This window comes from Bufo bufo, chromosome 3, assembly GCF_905171765.1.
Source record: "Bufo bufo chromosome 3, aBufBuf1.1, whole genome shotgun sequence".
In the NCBI taxonomy this organism is placed as follows: Eukaryota; Metazoa; Chordata; class Amphibia; order Anura; family Bufonidae; genus Bufo; species Bufo bufo.
The window spans coordinates 140,890,903-140,911,928 of NC_053391.1; the positions used below are offsets into that span (position 1 = coordinate 140,890,903).

The 21,026-nt window shown below is 44.0% G+C and overlaps 1 protein-coding gene across 1 annotated transcript in view; it reads right to left on the reverse strand.

The window, feature by feature from the left end:
* Positions 1 to 3,742: 3,742 nt before the first annotated feature.
* The window catches only part of SMS (spermine synthase), a 216,777-nt gene continuing 199,493 nt past the window's right edge, over positions 3,743 to 21,026 (reverse strand). Inside the window, exon 11 of the mRNA XM_040423657.1 lies at positions 3,743 to 3,928. Within this exon, the coding sequence (XP_040279591.1) occupies positions 3,889 to 3,928 (40 nt within the window). The 3' untranslated portion in view covers positions 3,743 to 3,888. The remainder of the gene's footprint in view (positions 3,929 to 21,026) is intronic.

Consider the following 21,026-nt stretch of genomic DNA (forward strand, 5'->3'; position numbering starts at 1 on the left):
TGTCCTAATGCATTCCGAATGGAAAAGGATCCGCACAGAATGCATCAGTTTGCCTCCGTTCCGTCTCCATTCCGCTTTGGAGGCGGACATCAATAGCTGCTTGCAGCGTTTTGGTGTCCGTCTGACGAAACTGAGCCAAAAGGATCTGTTCTGACACACAATGTAAGTCAATAGGGACGGATCAGTTTTCTATTGTGTCATAGAAAACGGATCCGTCCTCCATTGACTTTCAATAGTGTTCAAGACAGATCCGTCTTGGCTATGTTAAAGATAATACAAACGGATCCGTTCTGAACGGATACATGCGGTTGTATTATCTGACGGATCTGCACTAAACGCGAGTATGAAAGTAGCCTTTCTTGGCACCACTTTTTATAAACATCCCACAATATCTTTAACTTAGTAGCTGGTGTCACTCATCTTCCATCATCTTTGGAAATATGTAGGCTGTGCCCACAATGGCTAGAAATTTACATTCCCTCTTGATCCAATAGCCATGTATGGATCAGTTTACAGGTTAATCTGTATGGAGATCATAGAAGTGAGTGACTCGCAGGCACCAAATGAATTCAATGTGGGCCTACTCGTCTTTAGATCTTCCCAAAACAGTCTTATCCACAGACAGTAGTTAAAGAGGACCTTTCACCGATTATTACACTATGAACTAACTATACAGACATGTAGAGCGGCGCCCGGGGATCTCCCTGCACTTACTATTATCCCAGGGCGCCGCTCCGTTCTCCTGCTATGCCCTCCGGTATCTCCGCTCACTAAGTTATGGTAGGCGGAGGTTCCAGTCACTAAGTTATGGTAGGCGGAGTCTGCCCTTGTTCTGCTCTAGCGCTGGCCAATCGCAGCGCAGAGCTCACAGCCTGGGAGGTTATTTTCTCCCAGGCTGTGAGCTCTGCAATGCGATTGGCCAGCGCTACAGAAGAACAAGGGCAGACTCCGCCTACCATAACTTAGTGAGCGGAGATACCGGAGGGCATAGCAGGAGAACGGAGCGGCGCCCGGGGATAATAGTAAGTGCAGTGAGATCACCGGGCGCAGCTCTACATGTCTGTATAGTTAGTTCATAGTGTAATAATCGGTGAAAGGTCCTCTTTAAATAAGTGTGTGTGTGTGGGGTGGGGAGGGGGGGGGGGGGGGTATTTATTCAATTAAAGAACCCAGGAATGAATAAATAAAATATATGTGACACAATGTGTGAAATTAACATTCACGTCTGTGACTAAAATAAAAGAACTCCAGTGTGCTTTTCTCACCAGTAGTTTAGAACACATTTCTTACACACAGGCAAATATTTTACCCCAAAAAAACTAAATCTTACTTTCCTACCAAAGATTGAATTGCTGCACATTACTCAAATGTATCTCTGTAACATGACCATGTTCAGCTTTATAGTCAGCCATTAGTGCAAATAGACAATAGAAAAAGGAGTGGGCCTAGGTTTTGTTCTAAGCACAGTATCTTCAGTTCCTCGCTTCTCTCTCTCCAGTTCTGTCTCTGTTTTCTGGGACTAAGACACATACAAATGCACTAAATCAGAAAACAAGTAGTAACAGCAGATAATAAATAGCTACCAATCTACAAGATGGAGGAAATGAAAACCAAGGCATACTCAATTCAGTATCCGGCAAACTAAAGGCAAGAGATGCCTAGTCGAATGTAGGCCATTTGTCCTTATGGCTCCATTAAAAAAAAAAAAAAAAAAAAAAAAAAAATTTTTTTAAGGGAATTAACCCTCAGATTGCTTATGGGTCCATTGATTTTCAAAGCATTATATATGTTTAATGGCTCAGACCCTATGCAGCACCGCAAGGAATCCCTACAATTATGTGTTACAGACCTGTAGGCGCTCTTTATGCTGTCATAGGGAATAGTATTTATGTGTACGGGGAGCTTCCAACATGTGTATGAGTATGGAAGGTTCGGGCGAACCCAATCGTTTTGTATAGTGTCTGGGAGCGCCTTTCTCCTTCCTCCCCCATTGAAAACACAAATCACATATGTGTCTGGGAGAGTTGGGAGGGACCACTATGGAAGATATATGAGCCACCGTTAGGATATATGCCTCTATCACCTCTGTCAGGCATGAGACATGAAGTGAAATGTTATTATATTTGTAGTAAAGATTTGTGGGGTTTTATCTGGTTTTTGGTGGCCTTCTGATAAGACTCAACATCTCTCGGTGTCACTAGGAAAAGATGTTTGAATGGAAGCACTGATTGCTCAGCTTGAATAAAGTGTGCAAAACTAACTTAGTAAAACTTAGCACTAAGCAGTACACCAATATAAATCGGAAAATAGCCTTGTGAGCGTCTGCTACACAAGGTCAGTGTCTTGCTGTCAATAAGGGATTTAACCAAAATGCATTATTCCCTGATACATAACTAAAATGCAGTGATGCCTTTGTGCTGCATTACATTTGCAGACTGGCTCCCCCTTTGTTGATGAGTTTGAAGATACAGTCAAGAAAACGGGCCAACAATCTTATTTTTAACAATTTTATTGGAGGAAACAATTGCAGGAACGGCAAATTTTTTTGTATGCAATTGCCGTTTCTACACCGTTTTGCCACTTTTTCCAAAAAGGGGGAGTGGTATGGGTGGGGAGTGGGCAGGTCTTACATCATTTACGCCAGTTTTCTGGTGTAAATAATGACTGAAATCTACCCTGGCTACAATTCGATTTAAAGGACATCTATGGGGAGATTTGTACCCATGACACTGGCTGACATGTTACATGTGCACTTGGAAGCTGAAGGCATCTGTGTTGGTCCCATGTTCATATGTGCCTGCATTGCTGAGAAAAAGGATGTTTTACAATATGCAAATGAGCCTCTAGGAGCAACAGGGGCGTTACCTTTACACCCAGAGGCTCAGCTCTCTCTGCAATTGCCCTCTCCACTATGATTGACAGGGCCAGGAGTGATGATGTTTTCAATGTCTGGCTCTGTCAATGCAGATAGGGTGCAGCAGTTGCAGAGAGAGCTGAGCCTCTAGGTGTAACGGTAACGTAGAGGATCATTTGCATATATTAAGACATCATTCTTCTCACACGTATGAACATGAGACCAACACAGATGCCTTTAGCTGCCAAGCGCAAATGTAACAGGTCAGCCAGTCTCATCGGTACAAATCTGCTGACAGATGACCTTTAATTTTAGGCGCATGAAGTGCAGGGGGATACGGTTAATTTATAACGAGATGTGTGCTTCGTCTTAAATTAAGCGCATCCTCCGGCGGTGCAGAGGATGTTGAGACCAATGTAGAAAGTGCCAGTCTCTATCTATGTCAAATGATAGGGGAGAGTCATTTAACCCAAAAAAATAACGTAGCTATAATCACACTGCAACAAACCAGCAGATGCCATACCATGCTAGAGTTGCATTAATTGCCTACCAATGCTATAATCCCCTTTCTTACCGATAACACGTACATGTAATATTGTGACTTCAGAACAAGTAGCATCTCTCTATGTGTATATACTGTAGATAGTTTACACACAATATCATTTCTTAAAGATCGGCTGAAAATACTAGGCATCTAATGACACACAAATCTTAAAAAAAAAAAAATATATCACATTCTTTAGGTTCAGTGCATTAAGCAGCTTATAGCTTGCTAACAATCTCCAATCTGACTTTTCAATAAAAAGAAAGAAAGAAAAAACGCATAACACAATACAAGATTAAAGTAACATCATACCAGTTCATAAAAAATTATTTTTAAATCCATTCTTTTTTTTGTCACCACATACACTTGAACTAATCTTTCTTAAGATTATCTACAGAGTATAACTTAACGTTTTCACAATGCCCACATGCAGCAGGTGCTAAGCCTAATATGCTCTATGCAGCGTGGAAGAGTCGGATCTGTAGACTGCTTAGGAACTGCTTTTCTTCCATACACTGTAAAACACCCATCTGGAGGGGAACATTGATTAAGAAAAACGGAGGATGAGACTGAACAGACGCAGAGTATACAACACCAGTACATTCCAGTAGGAAAAAGACATTTTTAAATAATGCTGAAAGGATGTTGTGTACTCAAATGCCATGTCAAATGCATTAACGTTCTGTTCTTCACATTCCTATATGTAGAGATCTAGGCATTAAGCTTGTTACTGTATATTCACTAGAGGGAAGTAAGCCTAGAGAGCGTGTGATAAAAAGCAGAGGCAAGTCTGGTCTTTTATTCTGACTACACAAGCGTTGCTAACAGTAGCATGACTATAGGATTTGCACAGATTGCAGTTGCAACTGGGTCCCTGCTCCACAGGGGCCCAAAGGCCTCCGGCCACAGGAAGGAACCACTGCGCTGCAAGTGTGGATGTACAATATGGTGTTGTGCCAATAGTGGAGCTATATCATTACACAAAATAACTTCTGCTTTTTTTGCGTCCTTATGAATCCCATAATGTTATCACATTGTAAAGGAATGCTGGGTAAGAAATGTCCACCTTTTTGTTTTCAGGTCCAACACACACAGTACGGATTAGAAGCTTTTTGCATTACATCTTATAAATTATTGAGGTTACTTCAGTAAGTGCCCCCTAGTGGTTACAGCAGACAGGTGAATGTTTAGCATTCCGAGATTTTTTTTCATGTTCCCCCCTTGATGCGAATAATAACTTTTCCATTAACAATTATTATTATTAAAAGTTGCCTACCGGTCCTGCGCTACACACCCGGGTCAAATGATACTCCTGGCACTTCCTGGATCATACGCTGTACATTGTGCATCTGATCCTAGTCCAGTTACAACCCGCAATGGACATGTCAGTCATCACTGTTTACACGTTCATGGCCTGCACTCAATCGCCATAGGGCATGTGTGAGAATGAGTCTATAGCTAACACTGAAAGCATAGAATACTATCCCGTCCCCTAACCAGGCCAGCTGCGTTGACCGACATAACCTCAGCAGTCAGAGACTCAGGTTGCCTGACTGCGCAGGTGCAGCTGGCTTGGGGGGGGGGGGGGATAATATTCTATTCTCTCACAGTGTTAGATTAAATCTCTCTCTCTCATGCACGTACTATGATGATGGAGTGCAGGGGGCAGGTCATGAACATGTTATCAGTAATGACTGACCTGTTTATTGTGGTTTGTAACCAGGCTAAGATCACATGCACAATGTATGACACGCAGGCTCGGACTGGCTCACCGGGGAGGCAGAAGATTCCTCGGTGGGCCCCCAGTTTCCTGCGCCCCGGAGATAAGACGGAGGAGTAAATATTTTTCTTGTTTCTCAGGAGAGATAATTATTGTAGCCACTAGGTTGCAGTATCGCACAGTGATGCAGCTTCCTACTGGTGTAAATTGTACAGGAGGCCCCGCAGTATCTTCTAAACTTCCCGGGCTGCTGGCAGTGAAGGAGGAGAGAACATGTCTGGCCATCCTCCTGCCCTCCCTGCTGTCAGAAAACTGTGGCTGCTGGAGAGAAGGACTCCTCTGCGGTGCTGGGCTGATTTCTCAGGTGTGTGACAGTAGTTAACAGTAGGAGACTCTAAGGGGGAAATAGGGGATTTGTTTATAGCATACACAGATCTATGAATGTGTGCTGCTCTCTGCAGAGTTCAAAGTGCCATTGGGGGGGACTCTGCCCTAGGTCCCCCCAATGCCTCTGCTTTAGGTGCACCCTCATAAGTGCCCCGGCTCCAGATGCTCCCCAATCTAAATGCACCCCTAATATTGCATCTTTTCCAGTTGCCCCCCTAATACCTCTGCTCCAGGATCACCACTATTACCTTGCCGCAGGCGACCCTAATGCTTCTGCTTTAGGTGCACCTCCATTAGTGCCCCAGCTCCAGATGCCCCCACTCTAAATGCACCGCTAATATTGCCTCTTCTCCAGTTACCCCTGCTCCAGGATCCATACTATTACCCTGCCTTAGGTGACCCTAATGCCTCTGTTTCAGTTATGACCCTCCGTTTGTGCCCTTTGCTCACGTTGCTCCTCTAGCACCTTTGCTTGCACTTTGTTAAAGATTTTGACCTGTAAAGGCGGTTGGACTTATGTCCGAAAAATTCTGCACAGTGCGTCACATTCTCTAGTATTGACACGTACGTTTTACATGGCGGCAGTGATGATATTCCATATTTACAGCCATCACTGCTGTCATCTAAAGAGATACTGGTGGTGGAGAATTTAAAGGGGTTGTCCAGGTTTTCAAGTTATCCTCTCCACATCATAGGGCATAACTATATGATTAGTGGGATCCGATTCTGCGACTCCCCACTGATTCCAGGAACGGTTCCTGTTCCCCCCTTTTGATGGTGTGGCAGGCACACATACGCCCTGCTGCTCCATTTATTCTCTTTGGGACCACTGGAAATAGCCAGCGCTGTACCCTGCCATCTCCAGCGACCCCATAGAGAATGGATAGAGAGGCAGGGCATATGGTCGACCTGCCACTCAATCAAGAAGGGGGATCAGTGGGGGCTCCAGCGTTCAGACCCCCACGGATCACTTAGTGTTTCTTATAACTAGAAAAGTGGACACAGGCCCTTTAACAGGCGAGCATTTTTATTTTAGTATGACACATATTTTGGGGCAGATTTTTAATTTTAATTTTTTTTTTTTATACACCCAAAGAAAACCTTTAAAGATAGGGAATGTGAAAAGATGAAACCGCTATGACACGACAGGTGATAAGTGTCTGATTGGTGGGGGTCTGACTGCTGGGACCCCCGTGATCAAGGGAATGTGGTCTTAAGACCCTTGTGTACATAGATTGGCAGTAATGTAATTGAATGTCTCCGGACCCTTTTTTCATGATCAGTGGGTGTTCCAGCAGTCAGACCCCAGCAATCTGATATTTATCACTTATCCTGTAGATAGGCAATAAGTTATTATGGTAGGACAACCCTTTTAAATATACTGTAGATTATGTGCAATCTGAGGAGGTTACAATTTGGTAAATTTCATGACTACATTTATGCTTAAAGGGGTTAAAGGGTTTGTCTCACTTCAGTAAATGGCATTTATCATGCAGCTAATACGAGGCACTTACTAAAGACATACTGATAGGGACCTTAGATTGTGAGCCCCATTGGGGACAGTTGGATTCTAATGTCTGTAAAGCGCTGCGGAATATAGTAGCGCTATATAAGTGCATTAAATAAATAAATAAATACTCCATATTGCCTCCTTTCCATCACATTATACACAGCGCGTATCCGTGATTATTACCACCGTGTAATCCAGCAGTGGTGGCCGTGCTTACACACTATAGGGAAAGGCTGGAAGTGCGCATAGGCCAGTACCTTTACCTATAGTGTGCAAGCACGGCCACTGCTGCTGGATTACACGGTGGTAATAACCACGGATACATGCTGTGTATATTGTGATGGAAAGGAGGCAGTATGGACAATCAAAATACATTGTAGTAAGTGCCTTGTATTAACTTTCTCTACATGATAAATGCCAATTGCTGAAGTGAGACAACCCCTTTAAGTGTGCTACACTTAATTAGGGTTAGGCATACTTGTATTGGTGTGTGCATTGCTTGTTTCCTATGTGTGATTGGTGTGTGCTATATATGATCTATCTATCAGTGGTGTATGTGCAGTATGTGACATATTCATCAGTGGCATGTGACCCATGTATAAGTGTCTTGTGTGCCACATGTGTCCAATGAGTGATTGGTGTGCGCTGCTTGTGTCTTGTTTCTGACTAACTTAAGCGCAGGATATCCACATGCCCTCACCTAAAGAATTATTAGGAACACCTATTCTATTTCTCATTAATGCAATTATCTAGTCAACCAATCACATGGTAGTTGCTTCAATGCATTTAGGGGGGTGGTCCTGGTCAAGACAATCTCCTGAACTCCAAACTGAATGTCAGAATAGGAAAGAAAGGTGATTTAAGCAATTTTGAGCGTGGCATGGTTGTTGGTGCCAGACGGGCCGGTCTGAGTATTTCACAATCTGCTCAGTTACTGGGATTTTCACGCACAACCATTTCTAGGGTTTACAAAGAATGGTATGAAAAGGGAAAAACATCCAGTATGCGGCAGTCCTGTGGGGAAAAATGCCTTGTGGATGCTAGAGGTCAGAGGAGAATGGGCCGACTGATTCAAGCTGATAGAAGAGCAACGTTGACTGAAATAACCACTCGTTACAACCCAGGTATGCAGCAAAGCATTTGTGAAGCCACAACACGCACAACCTTGAGGCGGATGGGCTACAACAGCAGAAGACCCCACCGGGTATCACTCATCTCCACTACAAATAGAAAAAAGAGGCTACAATTTGCACGAGCTCACCAAAATTGGACTGTTGAAGACTGGAAAAATGTTGCCTGGTCTGATGAGTCTCGATTTCTGTTGAGACATTCAAATGGTAGAGTCCGAATTTGACGTAAACAGAATGAGAACATGTATCCATCCTCTGATGGCTACTTACAGCAGGATAATGCACCATGTCACAAAGCTCGAATCATTTCAAATTGGTTTCTTGAACATGACAATGAGTTCACTGTACTAAAATGGCCCCCACAGTCACCAGATCTCAACCCAATAGAGCATCTTTGGGATGTGGTGGAACGCGAGCTTCGTGCCCTGGATGTACATCCCTCAAATCTCCATCAACTGCAAGATGCTTTCCTATCAATATGGGCCAACATTTCTAAAGAATGCTATCAGCACCTTGTTGAATCAATGCCACGTAGAATTAAGGCAGTTCTGAAGGCAAAAGGGGGTCCAACACCGTATTAGTATGGTGTTCCTAATAATTCTTTAGGTGAGTGTATGTGTAAATTCTGCCACATGTATGTTGTTTCATTTTACTGTGATTGTCTGCCATCATACTTCATCTTTAATATTTCTGTTATCACTGTAAGTGCTCATGAACACGACCGTTGGATATTTTGCAGTCCGCAAATTGCAGATCCGCAAAACATGGATACTTGGTGTTTGCATTCCACATTATGCTGAACAGAACAGCCGATCTCTAATAGAACAGTCCTATCCTTGTCTGTAATGTGGACAATAATAGGACATGTTCTATAATTTTGCAGAACGGCCATGCGGACATACAGACACAGAATGCACACAGAGTTTTTTTTTGCGGCCCCATTGAAGTGAAGGGAACGGTACGGACATGTGTGCAGGAGCCCTAAGGTGGGCCCCCAAAATCAGTTACACTGGTGGGCCCCAAGTACCCCAGTCCGACACTGATGACACGTGATCTCAGAATACCTCTTTAACTATATGTTTATGCAGGAATTTGGAGCTCTGTATTACAGGAGATCAAACTACTACAAAGTTACATTAAGAGTTTTCCTACAACTGACATTGGTCATCTTTCCATAAGATGAAGGCCACCATGTCCACTTTTTTGGTCTGAGGGCCACATTGTCAAATCACTCTATTTCAAGGGGCTGCAAATAAAAATAATGTCGATCAGCGCTCATTTGAATCAGCGTATTACACAAGCCAATGCAAAGTGATTGGGGAGGAATGATCACTACCACAGTCATTCCGCCTTGATTTAGTTATATAGATTTTTGGTAGCCCATCCCTAATTACACAGAGAGATGTGCTGCTGATAACAGATCCTGCCAGAAGCAGGGTCTAATAGTATGTCTGTCAGCCTTAGAAGGACAGGGATAATACACTGCAATACATAAGTATTGCAGTGTAATTTACCAGAGATTGAGCCACCTGCTGATGAAGTCCCATAGTGTGGATAACAGAAAATGTTACAAAAATTACAATAGTGTGTTCAAAAATAAAAAAAAAACACAAAAAAATTACATTTTACTATTAAGAATGCTTTATAATGTTAATCAAAAAGAAACACAAATAAAAACTATACAAATTTGGTATTGCAGAGTCTATAACAACCCGTACAATAAAACTACTGTACTAGTTATCCTACACTGTGAACTCTATACAGGGAGTGCAGAATTATTAGGCAAGTTGTATTTTTGAGGATTAATTTTATTATTGAACAACAACCATGTTCTCAATGAACCCAAAAAACTCATTAATATCAAAGCTGAATATTTTTGGAAGTAGTTTTTAGTTTTAGCTATTTTAGGGGGATATCTGTGTGTGCAGGTGACTATTACTGTGCATAATTATTAGGCAACTTAACAAAAAACAAATATATACCCATTTCAATTATTTATTTTTACCAGTGAAACCAATATAACATCTCAACATTCACAAATATACATTTCTGACATTCAAAAACAAAACAAAAACAAATCAGTGACCAATATAGCCACCTTTCTTTGCAAGGACACTCAAAAGCCTGCCATCCATGGATTCTGTCAGTGTTTTGATCTGTTCACCATCAACATTGCGTGCAGCAGCAACCACAGCCTCCCAGACACTGTTCAGAGAGGTGTACTGTTTTCCCTCCTTGTAAATCTCACATTTGATGATGGACCACAAATTCTCAATGGGGTTCAGATCAGGTGAACAAGGAGGCCATGTCATTAGATTTTCTTCTTTTATACCCTTTCTTGCCAGCCACGCTGTGGAGTACTTGGACGCGTGTGATGGAGCATTGTCCTGCATGAAAATCATGTTTTTCTTGAAGGATGCAGACTTCTTCCTGTACCACTGCTTGAAGAAGGTGTCTTCCAGAAACTGGCAGTAGGACTGGGAGTTGAGCTTGACTCCATCCTCAACCCGAAAAGGCCCCACAAGCTCATCTTTGATGATACCAGCCCAAACCAGTACTCCACCTCCACCTTGCTGGCGTCTGAGTCGGACTGGAGCTCTCTGCCCTTTACCAATCCAGCCACGGGCCCATCCATCTGGCCCATCAAGACTCACTCTCATTTCATTAGTCCATAAAACCTTAGAAAAATCAGTCTTGAGATATTTCTTGGCCCAGTCTTGACGTTTCAGCTTGTGTATCTTGTTCAGTGGTGGTCGTCTTTCAGCCTTTCTTACCTTGGCCATGTCTCTGAGTATTGCACACCTTGTGCTTTTGGGCACTCCAGTAATGTTGCAGCTCTGAAATATGGCCAAACTGGTGGCAAGTGGCATCTTGGCAGCTGCACGCTTGACTTTTCTCAGTTCATGGGCAGTTATTTTGCGCCTTGGTTTTTCCACACGCTTCTTGCGACCCTGTTGATTATTTTGAATGAAACGCTTGATTGTTCGATGATCACGCTTCAGAAGCTTTGCAATTTTAAGAGTGCTGCATCCCTCTGCAAGATATCTCACTATTTTTGACTTTTCTGAGCCTGTCAAGTCCTTCTTTTGACCCATTTTGCCAAAGGAAAGGAAGTTGCCTAATAATTATGCACACCTAATATAGGGTGTTGATGTCATTAGACCACACCCCTTCTCATTACAGAGATGCACATCACCTAATATGCTTAATTGGTAGTAGGCTTTCGAGCCTATACAGCTTGGAGTAAGACAACATGCATAAAGAGGATGATGTGGTCAAAATACTCATTTGCCTAATAATTCTGCACGCAGTGTAAACTTAGAAAAAAAAGTCAGATCTGTTGTCTTTTGGTCACCTTGCCTCCAAAAAAACTCAACAAAACATGGTCAGAAAGTACCGGTAATAGGTACCCCAAAATGTTGTCAATAAAAATTACAGCTCACTACACAAAAACATCCAGCTCCATCGACTGAAAAATAAAGTAAAGTTCCGAATATTGTTCTCAGAATATGGCGACACAAAAACAACAGTTTTTATTATGCAAAAGTAATTACACATCAAAAAGGCATATAAATTTAGTATTGCTGTATTTAGTATATGTAAGGTAACACATTATTGATGCAACATGGTGAACAGCACAAAATTTATAAGATTGCTGTTTTTTTTCCATCCGACTAAGAAATCAATAAGTTAAATATACCCCAAAATGGTGCCGCTGAAAAATGCAACCCATATGGCTATGTTGACCGAAAAATGCTAAATGTATGACTATCTGAATCAATGATAAAAAAAAGATGGCTGTGTCTTTAACCACCTCAGCCCCCAGTGCTTAAACACCCTGAAAGACCAGGCCACTTTTTACACTTCTGACCTACACTACTTTCACCATTTATTGCTCGGTCATGCAACTTACCACCCAAATGAATTTTACCTCCTTTTCTTCTCACTAATAGAGCTTTCATTTGGTGGTATTTCATTGCTGCTGACATTTTTACTTTTTTTGTTATTAATCGAAATTTAACGATTTTTTTTGCAAAAAAATGACATTTTTCACTTTCAGTTGTAAAATTTTGCAAAAAAAATGACATCCATATATAAATTTTGCTCTAAATTTATTGTTCTACATGTCTTTGATAAAAAAAAAATGTTTGGGTAAAAAAAAAATGGTTTGGGTAAAAGTTATAGCGTTTACAAACTATGGTACAAAAATGTGAATTTCCGCTTTTTGAAGCAGCTCTGACTTTCTGAGCACCTGTCATGTTTCCTGAGGTTCTACAATGCCCAGACAGTACAAACACCCCACAAATGACCCCATTTCGGAAAGTACACACCCTAAGGTATTCGCTGATGGGCATAGTGAGTTCATAGAACTTTTTTTTTTTTGTCACAAGTTAGCGGAAAATGATGATTTTTTTTTTTTTTTTTTTTTTTCTTACAAAGTCTCATATTCCACTAACTTGTGACAAAAAATAAAAACTTCCATGAACTCACTATGCCCATCACGAAATACCTTGGGGTCTCTTCTTTCCAAAATGGGGTCACTTGTGGGGTAGTTATACTGCCCTGGCATTCTAGGGGCCCAAATGTGTGGTAAGGAGTTTGAAATCAAATTCTGTAAAAACTGACCAGTGAAATCCGAAAGGTGCTCTTTGGAATGTGGGCCCCTTTGCCCACCTAGGCTGCAAAAAAGTGTCACACATCTGGTATCTCCGTATTCAGTAGAAGTTGGGGAATGTGTTTTGGGGTGTCATTTTACATATACCCATGCTGGGTGAGATAAATATCTTGGTCAAATGCCAACTTTGTATAAAAAAATGGGAAAAGTTGTCTTTTGCCAAGATATTTCTCTCACCCAGCATGGGTATATGTAAAAAGACACCCCAAAACACATTCCCCAACTTCTCCTGAATACGGAGATACCAGATGTGTGACACTTTTTTGCAGCCTAGGTGGGCAAAGGGGCCCATATTCCAAAGAGCACCTTTCGGATTTCACTCGTCATTTTTTACAGAATTTGATTTCAAACTCCTTACCACACATTTGGGCCCCTAGAATGCCAGGGCAGTATAACTACCCCACAAGTGACCCCATTTTGGAAAGAAGAGACCCCAAGGTATTCGCTGATGGGCATAGTGAGTTCATGGAAGTTTTTATTTTTTGTCACAAGTTAGTGGAATATGAGACTTTGTATGAAAAAAAAAAAAAAAAAAAAAAAATCATCATTTTCCACTAACTTGTGACAAAAAATAAAAAATTCTAGGAACTCGCCATGCCCCTCACGGAATACCTTGGGGTGTCTTCTTTCCAAAATGGGGTCACTTGTGGGGTAGTTATACTGCCCTGGCATTTTCCAGGGGCCCTAATGTGTGGTAAGTAGGTAAATGACCAGTGAAATCCGAAAGGTGCTCTTTGGAATATGGGCCCCTTTGCCCACCTAGGCTGCAAAAAAGTGTCACACATCTGGTATCTCCGTACTCGGGAGAAGTTGGGGAATGTGTTTTGGGGTGTCTTTTTACATATACCCATGCTGGGTGAGAGAAATATCTTGGCAAAAGACAACTTTTCCCATTTTTTTATACAAAGTTGGCATTTGACCAAGATATTTCTCTCACCCAGTATGGGTATATGTAAAATGACACCCCAAAACACATTCCCCAACTTCTCCTGAGTACGGCGATACCAGATGTGTGACACTTTTTTGCAGCCTAGATGCGCAAAGGGGCCCAAATTCCTTTTAGGAGGGCATTTTTAGACATTTGGATACCAGACTTCTTCTCACGCTTTGGGGCCCCTAGAATGCCAGGGCAGTATAAATACCCCACATGTGACCCCATTTTGGAAAGAAGACACCCCAAGGTATTCAATGAGGGGCATGGCGAGTTCATAGAAATTTTTTTTTTTTGGCACAAGTTAGCGGAAATTGATATTTTTTATTTTTTTCTCACAAAGTCTCCCGTTCCGCTAACTTGGGACAAAAATTTCAATCTTTCATGGACTCAATATGCCCCTCACTGAATACCTGGGGGTGTCTTCTTTCCGAAATGGGGTCACATGTGGGGTATTTATACTGCCCTGGCATTCTAGGGGCCCTAAAGCGTGAGAAGAAGTCTGGAATATAAATGTCTAAAAAATTTTACGCATTTGGATTCCGTGAGGGGTATGGTGAGTTCATGTGAGATTTAATTTTTTGTCACAAGTTAGTGGAATATGAGACTTTGTAAGAAAAAAAAATAATAATTCCGCTAACTTGGGCCAAAAAAATGTCTGAATGGAGCCTTACAGGGGGGTGATCAATGACAGGGGGGTTGATCAATGACAGGGGGGTGATCAATGACAGGGGGGTGATCAATGACAGGGGGGGTGATCAATGACAGGGGGGGTGATCAATGACAGGGGGGGTGATCAATGACAGGGGGGGTGATCAATGACAGGGGTGGTGATCAATGACAGGGGGGTGATCAGGGAGTCTATATGGGGTGATAACCACAGTCATTGATCACGCCCGTGTAAGGCTTCATTCAGACGTCCGGATGCGTTTTGCGGATCCGATCCATCTATCAGTGGATCCGTAAAAATCATGCGGACGTCTGAATGGAGCTTTACAGGGGGGTGATCAATGACAGGGGGGTAATCAATGACAGGGGGGTGATCAGGGAGTCTATATGGGGTGATCACCACAGTCATTGATCATGCCCCTGTAAGGCTTCATTCAGACGTCCGGATGCGTTTTGCGGATCCGATCCATCTATCAGTGGATCCGTAAAAATCATGCGGACGTCTGAATGGAGCTTTACAGGGGGGTGATCAATGACAGGGGGGTAATCAATGACAGGGGGGTGATCAGGGAGTCTATATGGGGTGATCACCACAGTCATTGATCATGCCCCTGTAAGGCTTCATTCAGACGTCCGGATGCGTTTTGCGGATCCGATCCATCTATCAGTGGATCCGTAAAAATCATGCGGACGTCTGAATGGAGCTTTACAGGGGGGTAATCAATGACAGGGGGGTGATCAATGACAGGGGGGTGATCAGGGAGTCTATATGGGGTGATAACCACAGTCATTGATCATGCCCCTGTAAGGCTTCATTCAGACGTCCGGATGCGTTTTGCGGATCCGATCCATCTATCAGTGGATCCGTAAAAATCATGCGGACATCTGAATGGAGCTTTACAGGGGGGTGATCAGGGAGTCTATATGGGGTGATCACCACAGTCATTGATCATGCCCCTGTAAGGCTTCATTCAGACGTCCGGATGCGTTTTGCGGATCCGATCCATCTATCAGTGGATCCGTAAAAATCATGCGGACGTCTGAATGGAGCTTTACAGGGGGGTAATCAATGACAGGGGGGTGATCAATGACAGGGGGGTGATCAGGGAGTCTATATGGGGTGATAACCACAGTCATTGATCATGCCCCTGTAAGGCTTCATTCAGACGTCCGGATGCGTTTTGCGGATCCGATCCATCTATCAGTGGATCCGTAAAAATCATGCGGACATCTGAATGGAGCTTTACAGGGGGTTGATCAATGACAGGGGGGTAATCAATGACAGGGGGGTGATCAGGGAGTCTATATGGGGTGATCAGGGGTGATCAGGGGCTAATAAGGGGTTAATAAGTGACGGGGGGGGGTGTAGTGTAGTGTAGTGGTGCTTGGTGGGACTTTACTGAGCTACCTGTGTCCTCTGGTGGTCGATCCAAACAAATGGGACCACCAGAGGACCAGGTAGCAGGTATATTAGACGCTGTTATCAAAACAGCGTCTAATATACCTGTTAGGGGTTAAAAAAAACACATCTCCAGCCTGCCAGCGAACGATCGCCGCTGGCAGGCTGGAGATCAACTCTCTTACCTTCCGTTCCTGTGAGCGCGCGCGCCTGTGTGCGCGCGTTCACAGGAAATCTCGCGTCTCGCGAGAGGACGCGTATATGCGTCCAGGAGGAATGAATCAACCACCTCCAGGACGCGTCTGTGCGTACAGCGGTCCGGAGGTGGTTAAGACCAAAATTCTTAAATGGTTGAGCATCTAAAAAAGAAAACAAAAACATTATAGTGGATATTCACTTGTCATTGTAAGGGGCTGATCACATTGGTACATGCCTTGTTGCAGAGTGTATGGGAGTAAAAATCCAATGGGGAGATTAATCAAAACTGGTGTGAAGGAAAACTGGCTTAGAGGCCTATAGCAACCAATCAGGTTTTATCTTTCATTTTCCTATGAAGCGCTGACAAATAAAAGGTGGAATCTGATTGGTTGCTATGGGCCACTAAGCCAGTTTTCCTTTACACCAGTTTTGATTAATCTCCCCCAATGCTTTTATTCATTTATATAAAACCAGAAAACTCCTTTCGTGTAGACTCATGTATTATATGTTCTCTTTCTTTCAAATCCCAGGAACGACTGCATTCTCTAAGTGTTATCTCCGCAGTTGCAGATGATTTTTTCCACTAACAACAAAGCTAGTAAAATCTTTTATTCCATGGTCAGGCTTTGTTCAGACATCCTTCAGAGTGGACGGTCCATAAATAACGTGTCGAGGACAGTACATGAAAGAATGAACAAGGTTCCTGTAAAGGCGAAGGACTCATGTCTATTGCAATCGCAACAAAATGATATGATGAATGGCCTGTGTCCCTGTTCTTCCATATTGCCTACTTTGCTGTCAATCTGTCATACTTATCGTTACCTAGTCACGGCCGTCCACTTTCATATTGAACCATATTTAGACTAATGCTGTAATTTTTAACAGGTTAGTCCTTCAAAAACAAACAAATTGAGACAGACCAAGGAGAGAAAGAAAGGAAAGCAAAAAACCAAACAAGCAATGTATTTCCAGTAACAGTCTCCAAATATAGTGCCACCCTATAGGCTGAAACAGAGTCAACAAGTCCTCACAGGAGGTTGTATTCAGATTTCTGCACAAACTGCAATACAATCCAGAAGCTAGAACTTGGTCTTGTGAATAATCATAACTGCAAACTCAATTTCTTACTGGAAGGTCACTGTATTAGGAGTTTCAGATCCTACTTATAATATCACTATTCCCTCTAGGGTCTGAACCGATCTGTCTCCACAATTCTATAAAGCCAGGCCATACATATTAGATAGAAGTAGGTTGATGGTTGAACAGAAATTTAACAATCATCTGGTGATCGTTCGTTTCGCAGACATAGCCATAGACAATGTAGTCCATATTGCCTGTTACAGTTGCTCAAGCTGACCATATACGCTCAATGACACCGGGCAATGGGCGAAAAGATGTTTTTGGGAACAGTCTTTCGGAGAAAGATCTTTCGTCCGATTATCGGCCAAAATTTTTAAACCCATCTGACTTTTCTTCAGATGATGACATGACGGTTTCTTATCGGTTGGCTAAAACAATCGTTTGTTAAAGTTCACCTAGTAAACTATGGTCTTGTTTGAAATCGTCTGTTTTGATTAACTTTAGGCTTATTTGCATGGATACCTTAAAGTGTTTCTGTCACCAGATTTAACCCTATTAAGCTAGCTGACATTAGCGATGTGCTAAACCTAACTAGCCTATTCCTACTTTTATCTATGCACCCGTTACGCCAGAAATCTAACTTTATAATATGCTAATTAGCCTCTAGGAGCAGGGGGGCATTGTTCCTGCTCCTAGAGGCTCCGTTCTCCCACCTTTGTCGCCTCCCTCCAAGTCCTGATTGACAGGGCCAGGCAGCGCTCGCGTCTGCAGCCCTATGCTCTGGTGAAATCTCACGCCGTTCAGATTTCGGTGAGGGAAAGACACTCACAGGCTGCCAGCTTCCTCGTTGAATGCTGAACAGCGCGAGATTTCACCAGAGCACAGGGCTGGCAGACAGACGCGAGCGCTGCCTGGCCCTGTCAATCAGGACTTGGAGGGAGGCGACAAAGGTGGGAGAACAGAGCCTCTAGGAGCAGGAACAACGCCCCCCTGCTCCTAGAGGGTAATTAGCATATTCTAATACGCTAGATTTCTGGCGTAACAGGGGCATAGATAAAAGTAGGAATAGGCTAGTTAGGTTTAGCTGACATTAGCACATCGATAATGTCAGCTGTCTTAATAGGGTTAAATCTGGTGACAGAATCTCTTTAAAGGGGTTTTCTGGGAGGAAAAATATTGATGACCCATAACGGTCAACGATAACTGATCAGTGGGGGTCCGCTCGACACCTGGCACTGCCAACGTTCAGCTGTTTGAAGACATTGTGGCCTCCTCACAGCATACCATGCACAGTACCATTCATTGTATAGTGGCTGTGCTTGGTACTGCTGCCCAGGCCCATTCCCTTAAATGGGAATAAGCTGCACCTAGATCTTGTGATTGATAAACGTGACCTCACAGGTACAGGAAGAGGCCACAGTGCTCACTAAAGGGTTAAGGCCTCTTCAAAAAGCTAATCAGTGTTGGGGGTTGGAACTCCATCCATCAGATATTAATGACCGATCCCGAGGATAGGCCATCAATATTAAACTCCTGGAAAACCCCTTTAAGATGGGAAAACTCATACTGATAACCATAGAATGAAATCTCTCTGTGTCCCAGGAGATCAGCAATTTCCCCCTCCTCATTTTCAAAAATCATTACTAACTAATTCAGGGGTCGAGTCGAGGGGGAACGCGTGGGAACGGCGTTCCTGCACTTTTTTCATGGCAGGAACGCCGTTCCCTTTCAGGGCAAAAGACCAGGAGGGGAAGCGGTGAAATCAGATTCACAGGGGGCGGAGCGGAGGCGAGGCCGTGCGTGACTCGCACTGTGCAGGGCAGGCTAAGTGAGGAGGGAAGGGGAGCGGCTTCAGTTGAGGACGGAAGACTCACTGACTGCCCCCCCCCCCCCCCTCCTGGCTGAGAGCTCCCCTCCTCCTATCCTGAGCCTGCGACTGCCTGGCGTACCTACCATATAGGCAGACCACGCAGCTGCTATGGGGCCCGTGAGGAAGGGGGGGCCCTGCAGTGGAGGAGAGTCCCCGCCCCTGTCTAGCTTCCTAACTGTCTCCCGTCTGCTAGCCCCGCCTCCTAGCTCCGCCTCCTGCCTGTTAGCTCCGCCCCCGTCTGATTCCTCTGGATTGCCACAACCAGTAATGAAGTAAGTGACGACTTGTAGGTGAGGACAGTGCAGAGGTGTATGTGTGTGTGGAAGGGGGTCACTCAGCTTTCCCAGGCTATTCCTCTGCACATAGGCCATTCAGAACAGGAGGGAAGCTGGGTGTCACTACATTATGTAATGTGACTCAGCTTTCCTGATGTCCTGCATGGCACAAGTGCAGAGGCAGGAGAAGATATTCGGGTTGTGTTACTCAGCTTTCTCATGTCTCTCCACATGTGCCATGCAGGAGAGCAGAAAAGCTGGGTGCTATTACATCATGTAATGTCACTCAGATTTCCTGCTATCCTGCAAGGCATAAAAGCTATGGGGCCCAATGATTTCTGTGTACGCCCCTGCCTGACTGAGGTGAGCGTGGCTGGACCATCCGACCGGACCGGGGTCCTGGTGGTCCGGTCCAGACCAGTCTAAGTGTCTGTGACTGTCCCTGAGTGAGTCCGGGGGCCCTAACCCGCCTGGTGGGAGCGCCGGTGGCCAGCAGCCCCAGACCAGACCAGTCAATACCCCCTCTTTTATCTCAGTCAGTACTCTCATCAGATGTGACTGCAGGCAGCACAGCAGCAGGCCAGAAGAGATCGATCAGCCAGGATTAATGTGCACAGCCTGGGTGGGAGGCCCCCCTTACCCTGGCCTTAGGCAAGTGACAAACTGCCCCCCCCCCCTCCTCAATCTTAGGCAAGTGACAAACCCAGCTCTGCTACATCTACAATGAGCAACTACAACAAATGTAATGCCAAACTGCAGTTCCTCTATGCGATTGTGATGCCTCAGATAGCTTCCACTGGACCCACAGCCTGTGGGTCCAGTGGAAGCTATCCAAGGCATCACATAGAGGAACTGCATTACATTTGTTGTAGTTGCTCATTGTAGATGTAGCAGAGCTGAGTTTGTCACTTGCCTAAGAATGAGGGGGGCAGTTTGTCACTTGCCTAAGCGAGGCCTCCCACTGTGCACATTAATCCTGGCTGATCGATCGCTGCTGCTCTCACATCTGATGAGAGATTTCCTAAGGGGGTATTGACTGGCATTAGGGACGGGCTGGTGGATGAGGGCAGCCACCCGGTCCTGCCTATGGATCACCCAGTTTGCACTTAGCTATGCCCAGGCCCCATGCCAGGGGGTCCCTGATGTATTAACTGACCAATAACATGGAGATCCCAGTGCCAGCTGCCTTGCTGGTGGACGATTGGCATATACTTATGCTGTGGGCCACAGCAGAAGTATATGCCAATCGTCCACCAGCAAGGCAGCTGGCACTGGGATCTCCATGTTTATTTCATGTTAATTTTGCAGTTGTTTGTGTAAACTGGCACTTTACAATAAATTTTGCACTGAACTTTCAGCGAAATATATATATTTTTTTTTTTGGGAGGGGGGTTTGCAGTGGATCGTGGGTGAGTTCCCACACTTTTTTCCCCAGGACTTGACCCCTGCTAACTATTATACAACTGCCCCCTTGAATAAGCTCTCGTTCCCAGCTGTTCAGCAGCCAAAACGAGTAGGGATAAGCAGGGAAATAGATGGGTTGTCCAAATGTTTAAGTAAAATCTACCAGCATTTTTGATAAAATAACCAACAAGACTCCCTGCCATATCAGCGCCGATGCTGCCATGGTCTTCTGCCGGCATCTCAAAGACTGCTGTAATGACCAAGCTCATGTATGATGACAAAGAATTCTAATAATAGAAAGATCTGTAGAATCATATAGTGTAATGGCAGCACACCGGTCTGCTAGGAGTTAAATCTTTTTGTCTGAGGTTTTGGAAGTA